Source organism: Helianthus annuus, chromosome 14 (genome assembly GCF_002127325.2).
Source record: "Helianthus annuus cultivar XRQ/B chromosome 14, HanXRQr2.0-SUNRISE, whole genome shotgun sequence".
In the NCBI taxonomy this organism is placed as follows: Eukaryota; Viridiplantae; Streptophyta; class Magnoliopsida; order Asterales; family Asteraceae; genus Helianthus; species Helianthus annuus.
In genome coordinates, this window is record NC_035446.2 from 161,380,908 (window position 1) to 161,392,163 (window position 11,256).

General features: G+C 36.5%; 1 protein-coding gene across 8 annotated transcripts; it reads left to right on the forward strand.

Moving 5' to 3' along the window:
- The first annotated feature begins 223 nt into the window (after window positions 1-223).
- On the forward strand, window positions 224-9,601 carry LOC110904674. 8 transcript variants are annotated; one of them, XM_022150519.2, is made up of 10 exons: window positions 298-566; window positions 1,364-1,458; window positions 1,880-2,003; window positions 7,388-7,459; window positions 7,522-7,617; window positions 7,706-7,950; window positions 8,036-8,362; window positions 8,473-8,556; window positions 8,626-8,859; window positions 9,360-9,601. In XM_022150519.2, exons 5-10 carry the CDS (start codon window positions 7,524-7,526, stop codon window positions 9,477-9,479), a joined length of 1,104 nt encoding a protein of 367 aa, XP_022006211.1. In that variant the 5' UTR covers window positions 298-566; window positions 1,364-1,458; window positions 1,880-2,003; window positions 7,388-7,459; window positions 7,522-7,523; the 3' UTR covers window positions 9,480-9,601. The 8 variants fall into 8 exon arrangements, 5 of the variants coding, with proteins under 5 accessions (XP_035839350.1, XP_035839351.1, XP_022006211.1 ...); XM_022150518.2 differs by having other exon boundaries at window positions 299-566; window positions 7,388-7,433; XM_022150517.2 differs by lacking the exon at window positions 7,388-7,459 and having other exon boundaries at window positions 300-566.
- Window positions 9,602-11,256: the final 1,655 nt, after the last annotated feature.

The following is an 11,256-nucleotide window of genomic DNA, read 5'->3' on the forward strand; positions in this document are numbered from 1 at the left end:
GTCTTCGACAACCTCCAACTTTCGTCCATAATTGTCACATAATTATTTGATAATCTTACCTTAATACAATCCCTAGATATTAAGTACAACATACATAGTATAAATATACAAGTTCATACGATAAATAAGTTTATATTCTAACAGTCATAAGTTGTGTTGAATTGTATTGAATTGTTTTTCTTGATAATCAACTTTGCAACTAAATTCTTAAAATTGAGCATGTCACTACAAGAAAAAGGAGCATTAGGGGCGCTATCTTTAGGGGCGACATATAAAAAGTCACCCCTAAAGGGCCTATCCGTGTTTCAGCCTTGTACAATGAGTTCTGGCCGTCGATCAGGTAAAGAATCTAACGGTTGGTCTCTTTTCTTCACAAGTCGCCCCTAAATCTGAGTTAAAATCCTTGGCGGGCTTCTTTCCCCCCATCAGACAACACTTCCACGTTTCCTCCTCCAAACCCTACCTGCCACCCACCAGCCAGAATGTCGGCTCTTGTTGCATCAAATTCTCAGCCTTTTGAAGCAACGTGATGTTCAAATCGCAAGGTTTCTGTGTGGTTTATGTAGGTAAGAACCCTAACCGGTTTAATCATTAAGATTGATGTTCAAATCCCAATTATTATGTGTTGTTTGATGTTCAATTGCAAGTATTTTGTGGTGTATGTTGTTCAAATTAAAATTAGGCTGTTGCATCTTGAGGGACCACCATTCGATACGTCCAAATAGATATAAAAAACTAACAGGGACCACCATTTGTACTTGTGCTTGAGATTCTATGAGATTGTTGACTTTATTGGGGTTTAAAATAAGGAACTTTAGTCAATACATGAGTTTGAGAGGACCACTGTTTGTTTTGTTCTTGTATTTGTCTCTTTTGTTTTTTTACATGACAAAATCATATATGAAAGTGTTTAATTCTATTTTATTATTGTATTTGTTGTTATTTAATAATTATGTATGTTTTGATTTGCATTAGAACTGATTTGGAATAAGTGTGTGTGGTGAACTACTATATCTGAATTGTTAGTAGTGGAGACGTAACCTGTTAATCGTTTGGTTTAAATTACGTATTGGTTTAGCCTTACGGTTAGTTAGGGTTTAGGTATTTTTAAACGCTATGGTATATGGTTTATATGCGAACCCGGTTGCAAAAAAGTGAGCTTACGTATTGGACAAACCATCGATAAGAATGATTATGTGTAACAGCATATGGATTAAAGAATCATATAATATTAAGTGTTGTCTTTAAGCGTTTGAAAGAACATTCAAAGACTAAACCCGTCGTAGGAGATTGCATTACGCTCGTGTTTATGGTTTTATATTGTTTGTTTCTTATATATCTGTTCTTTTTTATTCTATTGCAGTTTAGAAGCACCACCAAGGCCTTAATTTGTGCTGTTGATTTGTGTGAGTAGCGAATTGCAGAGTTAATAGTCAACAAAGCAGTTGTGCTTAATAGGTACAGATCATCCAGATTGTCTCTTTAAAATATAAATTGGTACACTCTAATCTAGCAAAAATTGTTGTATAAATAAGCATCAAATTGGCTGTAAAAAGAGCAATAAAATGCTGCAAAAAATGCTATAAAATCTGCGTAAAAAGGGGCGGTAAAAACAGCTACAAAATGGCTGCACAAAGCTGGAAAAATGCTGTAAGATTTGGAATAAGTACGTGTTGATTTGAGTTGTTAGTGGTGGAGACGTAACCTATTAATGGTTTGGTTTAAATTACGTATTGGTTTAGTTTTTTAGCGTTGTCTTTAAGCGTTTGAAAGAACATTCAAAGACTAAACTCGCCGTAGGAGATTGCATTCTGCTCTTTATTTTGGTAATTAATATTGTTTGTTTCTTGTAACACTGTTCTTATTTATTCTCTTGCAGTATGGAAGCACAAGGCCTTAATAACTGACACGAAAACCCCTAACAAGGCCATAATTTCTGCTGCTGATTTGTGTGAGTAGCAAATTGCGGAGTTAATCATCAACAAAGTGGTTGCGCTTAATAGGTACAAATCTTCCAGATTCTCTTTCTAAATATAAGTTCGTACACTCTTTGTTTTAAGTTAGATAGCACTTCTTTTCATGCAAAGTAGTGTGCATAATACGTATGGATCCGAAAAGAACCGAGAACCAAACATAGAATTAACCAAAACCGAAACCGATAATAAACATATAAGTAGGTCCTCGGTTCTGGAATTTTACCCATTTCGGTTTTGGGTCGGTTCTCGGTCCAGTACGGAAAATAACCTGAAGTAAATAAACCACACCGAACTTAAAAAAATAACAAAATATGGCCCAGGCCTGTTAAGTAAACAATATGGATGCCTGTTAACGAAATATTAAATAATATGGGCGCTTGTTAACCTAATCTGCAGAACAGCTGTGAAAAATGCTGTAAATAAGCATCAAACTAGGGGTGTTCAAAAAGCTTGCGGCTCGCAACTCGCTCGAAGCTCGCTCGAAAAATACTCGAATAAAGCTCGACTCGAAATCGGCTCGGTTATAAACGAGCCGGCTCGGCTCGGCTCGATTTGAAAACGAGCCGAGCCCGAGCTAGGCCTGGCTCGGCTCGTGAGCTCGTGAGTCGGCTCGGATTATTTTTTTATATTATATACATTAATTTTAATGGATAGATAAAATTGTGAATCTGGTAGTTTATATATTTGGATCTTAAAAATGTAATTTGTTAGTTCTTACGGTTAAATTTTATCTCAGCATTATATATTAATTTTGAAGGATACATAAAATTGAATCTATGGATACATAAAATTCTGAATCTGTGGAAACATAAATATGTGAATCTATTGGCTTATATTTTCGGATCTTTGCAGCATTAAAACATGCTTATCACATAAGAAGTGAAATAAAAAGGTAAGGGTTACATACTCGCCACTTTCAAATTTAGCAAAAATCACAAGATTAATACATAAAGCATGATATAATCAAGATCCCACATCGCTAAGAAGAGAAAGCATGCGAAAGAACCTCCCCTATAAAAAGCCAGGGTGAAACCATCTAAAGAGTTAATAAGCTATGCTTACATGTGTTGTTCTTTGGTCAATAAAAGTTGCATATTTTGCCCTTTGGCTTTGTTACTTGAAATTTAGTCATGTTTGAGATTTTTTTTACTAGTAAATTTAATTGCTCTTGATAAAGTCGAGCTAAAGCGAGCCGAGCCGAGCTGGCTCGAATCTAGTTCGAGTTGAGCTTGAGCCCCAAACCTTAGCTCGATTTAAAATTCGAGCTTGAGCCGAGCCAGCTCGATTTGATTTCGAGCTGAGCTCGAGCTAGATCTGGTTTGGCTCGACTCGGTTCGTTAACAGCCCTACATCAAACTAGCTGTAAAAACAACAATAAACTGGCTGCAGAAATCTGCAAAAAAAATATTGTAACATCAGCTTAAAATGGCTGTAAAAACAGCAACACAATCGCTGCCGAAGGCTGCAAAAATGCTGTAAAATGAGTTATATATGTATTGTATGTATATATAGAAAAATAAATAAATTTATATACCTAACTAAATAAAATAAACATTTATATGTGTAACCAAATAGAGATTGAGTTGATTACAAATTGATTAGAAAATAAACATCACTCGTCAATACTCTATTAAAAAAACGATACCTTAGACCCTAAATTATGTTTCAGTTGCATGATCATGTCTGTCGATAAAAGCTGGCTTGAAAATCCAAATCGTAGATCAACCGAGTACTTGGAAGGACTTAACTCTTTTATCAATAGATGTAAAGAACATACAGATAGCAGAGGCTATGTAAGATGTGCGTGTGCAAAATGTGAGAATACTCTTGTAATACCCTTCACAACGATGAAACATCATATGAATGTATGGGGCATCTGCCGGGATTACAAGGAGTGGACCTATCACGGTGAAAGTTTAATTCCTGAGGTTGAAGTTGTAGATGATGTTGCACCGACAAACGATACGGATATGGCTGCCGTTATCGAAGACGTTATGTATGAGCGTATGGAAGAGGACACAGACCTCAACGAAGGGGACTTAGGTACAGAGAGTAGTAGCGTCCATGATGAATTTGAATGCCTGTTAAAGGAAGCCGAATCAGAATTATATCCTGGTTGTACCAAGTTTTCTTCCCTTGACTTTATAACAAAGTTTATGCATATCAAGGTGAGGCACAAATTGACTAATAGTTGCTTTGATGAAATCCTCGAGTTGTTGCAAGCTTCACATCCTGAAGGCAACAAGGTTCCTCCTTCCCATTATGTAGCCAAAAAGACATTAAAGAAGCTTGGTTTGGGGTATGAGTCGATACATGTGTGCAAAAATGATTGTGCTCTCTTTTGGGCAGAACACCATTTGTTGCAGAATTGTCCTGTTTGTAATGAGAGTCGATGGGTTGATCCCGACACACATGGCAAGAAGGTACCTCATAAGAAATTACGATACTTTCCTTTGACCCCACGACTACGACGTTTGTACGGTTCAAGGCACACTGCAAAAGATATGATATGGCACCATACAGGACGATCAGAAGATGGTACGATGCGTCATCCTGTTGATGGAACTTCATGGAAAGAATTTGATATTAAGTACCCTAACTTCTCGAGGGAACCCCGAAATGTTCGTCTAGGTCTTGCAGCTGATGGTTTCAATCCCTTTGGTAACATGAGTTCGGCTCATAGCACGTGGCCAGTAATACTAACCACATACAATCTGCCTCCATGGCTATGCATGAAAGAGTCCTCATTCATGTTGTCCTTGGTGATTCCTGGCCCCAAATCACCCGGGAAGGACATGGACGTCTTCCTTAGGCCGTTGGTGGACGAGCTTAAGCATTTGTGGCAGTCGGGCGTACGTACTAAAGACGCTGCGACTAACACATTCTTTACAATGAAAGCGATGTTGCTATGGACCATAAATGACTTTCCAGCTCGTAGTAGTCTATCGGGTTGGAGCGGACAGGGTTACAAAGCATGTCCGACTTGCAACGAAGACACTCCTTCAGTACGTGTAACAAATAAAGTCGTGTATGTTGGTCATCGTCGATTCTTAGATTTCGACCATCCATGGAGAACCAATTTAGAATTTAACGGGGAACCCGATACAAGAGCCCCTCCGAAACAATTTAGTTCTGCTGACATAGAAGCTCAACTTGATCGTTTACTTCATCGTTTACCGGGCAAACATCCTGATTTTGGAGGTGGTACGAGAAAGCGGGAGAACTTTGAGTTGAACTGGTCGAAACGAAGTATATTCTATGAACTTGAGTATTGGTCATCTCTGCAGTTAAAGCACAACTTAGATGTAATGCATATTGAGAAAAATGTGTGCGACAGTTTGCTTGGTACGCTTTTAATGAATGATAAGTCTAAAGACACGCCAAATGCACGGGTCGACTTGGAAAAGCTAAATATTCGAAAGTCGCAATGGTTGAAAAAAAAAGGAGAGAAGTGCTATAGTCCCCACCCAAAATACTCATTCAAGGTCAGTGATCGAAAGCTTTTTTGTCAATTTATAAAAGATGTTAAACTGCCAGATGGGTTCGGATCTAATATCAGCAAAAGAGTAACTGATAACAATAGTAACATTACTGGGTTGAAATCCCATGACTGTCATATTCTCATGCAACGTTTGATACCGATTGGGGTTAGAGAATTTTTGACTAAAGATACCTATACACCAATAGTAGACCTTTGTATGTTCTTTAAGCAACTTTGCTCAAGAACACTATTGGTTGAGGATATGAAAAAAGCAAAGGATGCCATTCTTATGATATTGTGCAAGTTAGAGTTGATCTATCCGCCAGCGTTTTTTGACATTATGGTTCATTTAGTTGTGCACTTACCAGATGAAGCAATTCGTGGGGGTCCGGTATGTATGAGATGGATGTATCCGTTTGAAAGGTATATGAAAAAGCTAAAAAACTATGTCGCGAACAAGACACACCCAGAAGGCTGTATAGCTGAAGGTTATGTTGTTGAAGAAGCTCTATCATTTTGTTCGATGTACCTTCGAGATGTTCAAACAAAGTTCAATCGCCCGGATAGAAACGAGGATGTTGTTGTCGAAAAAAGAAAGATGTGGGTGTTTGAGTCTAAATGTCGTCCGGCTAGTGCAACAAAGATCAAATTTCTTTCTCCAATCGAAAAACTCAATTTAGAATGGTTTGTTCTTGATAACTGTCAAGAAGTCAGGGAATATGTGAAGTAAGTGTTCCTATCTTTGACTTTTCATTATTTGTTATGTATTTTCTCATTCTTTACCTTTTGTATACTTTTGTCTTTGTTGTAGTGAATTTAAATCTAAACATCCCCTAGAAGACGTTAAAACCAAATTTCATAAGTGGTTTCTCGAGAAGGTAATATATATGTAAAACACATTACTATATATTCGTTAGGTAACACATATATAACACTCATTACTCTGTTTCTTAGGTGTATTCCATGAAAATACAAAATTCTTCAGAATTCCACTCAGAGCTATATGCTCTTTCAATGGGTGCGGATGTAGAGGCCGCTACTTACACTGCTTGCATAGTCAACGGTGTTAGGTTTATGGTACTTCTTCGTGACAAACGACGCACAACGCAAAACTCTGGGGTTTCAACACAGGGAGAGCATGGTGAGAAATATTACGGGTTAGTAGAAGAGATTATTGAGTTGTTTTATGCAAATGGGTATTCAACTGTCCTATTTCGATGCAAGTGGTTTGATACTCGCATGGGCGTCACATATGACAATAATATTACCAGTATCAACACAGAACACGAATGGTGCAAAGAGGATCAACTCATATTTGCTTCGCAAGCGAAACAAGTCTTCTACGTCCGAGAACCTTCTCGAGGAAACCAAATCAATAACCATCGGTGGGTAGTCGAGGATGTTAATCATCGAAAAATTTGGGATCTACCTGCACTAAACGATGGTCATGTTGAGAATGTCCAAAATGTTAACAATGACCTAGCTGAAGATCTTGACGTCGTTCACAACAACTCTTCATCTAATAGTGTACTTTTCATCGACTTTCGCCAATACTTTCAGAACATGTCTGCTCATGTCACCGAGGGCGAGTCTGCAATTGAAGTTAACCCGCCAACGGTTATCGATGATGAAGTGTCTGAAGTCGAGACAGATTATGACGAGCCTGATCCTGATTATCTCACGGAGGGGTCTGATGAGTCAGACACTTCCGAGGGAAAGTTTGATTAAAAGACGAGTTGTAATTTCTATATATGTCTGATTATAAGAAACCTTGGGTGTACTTCCATGTTGCTAGAAAACCTCATTCATATATGTATGAGTTAATTACATAAATAGTCCCTGTGGTTTTAGGTAACTTTTAGTTTTGTACCAAGTTTAGGTGTTAAAACTAACAGACGTTAAATTTTATGTTAAATTTTGCACATTTCAGCGGGTTATCGACACGGAAAACGGCTGAAGCGGTGGCGACGGTTTAGGTCATCCTAGAAGAACTGGGAAAATAGTTGTGTTGTAAAAGTTTTTTTTTTTAATTTTATCTTCTTAAATAGTTTTATCTATATACAGAAATGGCGAGTGTCATGCCAAGAAGCCATGGTGGCGATGGTGCCGAGGATCCACCACCTCCTAGCGGTTTTGGGCGGGGCCAGCATGTGGAGGATCGTAAGTCTTTTTAAAGTTTATTTATTTACTATTTTTATTCAATTTTATAAATATGTATTGTGACTAATAATTTTTATCTATATTGTAGTTGTCCCAGCCAAGAGAACAAGGGGTAAGGCTAAAAACAAAGGACTTAGACATGCGATTGCTTTAAACAAGGGGCGAGTTTCTCTTCCATTTGATACAGAAGTCACTTATCTCCCAATTGGTATCCCTAATGATTGGTTCACTCGCGAAGTGGGGCGTTATATGTTTGGCCACTTTGCATTCGATAAGAGTTCTTACAACTATGTTTCTGATGCTGAAAAGAATGCCATGGAGGTGCATTTAAGGGTAAATATATTATTTAAGTATATTTCTATGTTCTTTGTTCATGACTCGTTTTCAACTTAACTAACTTATTTTGTTTAATTCCTAGCGGCGTTTCAATTTTACTGAAATTGAGAAGCATCCTAAATGTAGACAATTGATGGATGGCCTTAATGCGGTATACATGAAGCGTTATAGAAGCCGAAAAGCCAAAGCAAAAGAAGAATTTTTAGCAAACGGAGGGGAAACTGATGTAGCGAGAGCAAGGGCCAACATCCCCAAGGGTATGAGTGAAGAGAATTGGAATAAAACCGTAGACTATTTCTTGACCAAAGAACATAAGGACCGGTCACGTGCCAACAAATCAAATCGCCAAAAACAACTTTACGCAAACCGTGGGGGATCGTCGACATATAGTAGTTTTTGTTTCAAAAAAGTAATGCTTTATATATATATATATATATATATATATATATATATATATATATTCACTATTTTTACGTATAAGTGTTTGTTTAAAGTAGTCTAATTTTTAATGTTAAATAGGATAAGACCCGACTCGAAGCGTTTAAAAATGGTCATACTCTTAAAGATGGAAGGTTTGCCAGCGAGCTAGAGGAGCAAAAATACGTAAGTATCTTATTAAAAGTATAATTTTTATATATATTTATATTAATCTATTGCCGTTGTAAAACACAGGAAGAATTACAAGCAGAGTTTGAGTCCCAAAGTGAACCTAACATAGAAGACGAATTTGGAGAAGGTAGTTCGTCACAAGTGAATGAAGTTCAAGTATTTGAAAAGGTGTTTGGTGCTCGGCGCGGGCATTATATAGGTATGGGGCGTAAACCTTCACTATCTAGATTCGCACCACCAAGTTGTGTTGGTCCTCATGAGAAGGAGCAAACACCTCCAGCACTTACACTTACAGAGGTAAAGTTGGATCAACCTTAATATGTTAAATGTTGGATGTCTTAAGTGTGTTACAGTCGTCCCTTTCATAACCCTAGGTGTCCCATCTACTTAATATGCCTGTTAGATCTCTGTTTTATGCTTTTATTCTTTGTACATTTGGTTGTTTATACTGCTAGTGAGTAACTAGTGGATCTGATTCAACACCATTATCGACAGCATTTAGATGTAGGATGAATTGTTGCTTTAGTTTTAATATTATTAGGATTTTTGTATGCATTGCAAAGAAAATATTTTTGAAGTTGAAAGAGGTGGATACCTATTTGAGGTTATCTAACAAAGATCCAGCAAATACAAACACAAGTTTAATGTTTAATATCATCTATTTAGTACCGATTTGGTTAAAAGTTGGATGTCTTAAGTATGTTATAGTGGGCTCGGGTTTAATGACCCATTTGGTTAATGTTGTGCTTGGAAATATGTAGTTTGTTTGAACTTATAATCTACATCTTATTTTGTAGGATTTCCTTGATGGTTTGTTTGAAAACGAAAGTTTTTTAGAACGTCTCTCAAAATTCATGAACTCTAAGAAGGCTTCAAAGAATGGCAATGAAGACAACATGGATGAGGATCAAGAATGATGAAAAAAAGAAACTTGATGTTTATTATGTTTTATTTTAGACTTATAACTTAACTAGACAAAGAAACGTGAAACGTGATGTTATTATGGCTTATTTTTGATTTGATATTGGTTTTATGTTTAGATTAGAATTGCTGGGTATGTTTCGAAAAGAACAGCAGGTTTTGGTATTTGAAAAAACGGCAAAAAAATAGAAAACAAAAAAAATCTAGTTTTTCCAGGAATGGACTTTTAGAGGCAACAAAAGTCGTCCCTAAATGTATAAGCGTGAGGTCATATGCTGATGTCATCAATGAACTTTTAGGGTCGACAATTGTCGCCCCTAAAGATTCAACACCATTATCGACAACAATTGTCGTCCCTAAAGGTCAGTAGTGACAAGGCATTAGGGTCGACATTTTAGCAGCGACATGTCGCCCCTAATACCTTTAGAGGCGATTTTCTGCATCAATAGGGGCGACAATTGTCGCCCCTAAATCTCTGATTTCTTGTAGTGTGTTATGACATTGAGGAGGTTGGATATAAACTTTAGGAGCCTGCGAATATATGCAAACGCGGTCTCTGATCACGAACAATAACAAATCCATGATTTTTTGTCTGGGAAAAAAGAAGTCGGTTAAAACAAGCTGTTTAAATAAGTCGGATAAAGGGTTCACAATAATTACATTAATAGAAAGCAAAGAATTGAACACCAAGAATTCTTCCAATGCATCAAAGAATAGGGATTCACTTAAGAACAAACGAGAAATAGAGTATATATTGAGAAATAGGATAACTTGGCTTGTTTTGAGATATCGAATTCAAGCGAATTCTGGTAAAAAAAAAAAATTAACATAAATTTCTATAGGGGTAACTTTGTAGAATAGTAACCAAGTTTTAAAAGTGTTCCAATTAGGTCACTCAAGTTTCAATAGTGTTCCAATCAGGTCATGCAAAATTCATTTTTCATTAAAATTAAGGGTTTTTTCTTCCATTTCATAAGCAACCATGGTGATGTGGATTTTTTTTTTTTTTCCATTTTATTTGATGCTAACTTCGAATGATGACGTGAATTGTAACTTGTTTTTTTAATTTTTAATATAGTTAAAGTGTTTTTATTTTTAATAAATATAATTTCATATATTAAAATAATTCGACTCCAACATCTTATGCTTCATTTTTTTTCTTGTCACCTAGGAAAAAGGACATGACTCGATTTGAATGTTAAGTTATCCAATTGAGACAAAAACGATACGAGTGACCTAATTAATACTTTTAAAACTTGGTTACTGTTCTGTGACATTTTCCCATTTCTCGATACTCGTTCTTGAAACCTTTGTCTTATTTAGTTATTTGACTAAAGATTTTGAAGCACCACTAAAATAACTTTAATCTAAAAGTAATCTCTAGATTCAAAGGTCACCCATTCAAACTTCAAACCAGAAAACACAAAACGAATTTGACATGTTTTGTCAAAATTGCCATAATACATTTATACATGCTTCAAAGTCCAATATGAAATTTTATGGCATGTCTGGCCTTGATTAATTTAAAGGTGCAAATACTTGGATGTATTCGTATACATAATCCATTTGTCTTTTACGATGATCTTAATTACGATCACATAATTGTCAATATAGTGGAAAAATCGCATTTTAAAAGACGCAAGTTTGTTAGGTGAGAGGTGGTATGGTATGAGGTTGATGGAGGATTTGTTCATTCAAGTTTTCTCCAACCACTTCCACTCCATACCTTAAGTGGAAGCTGGTCCCCAATCCAAACTTACCCAAATAAGGGTT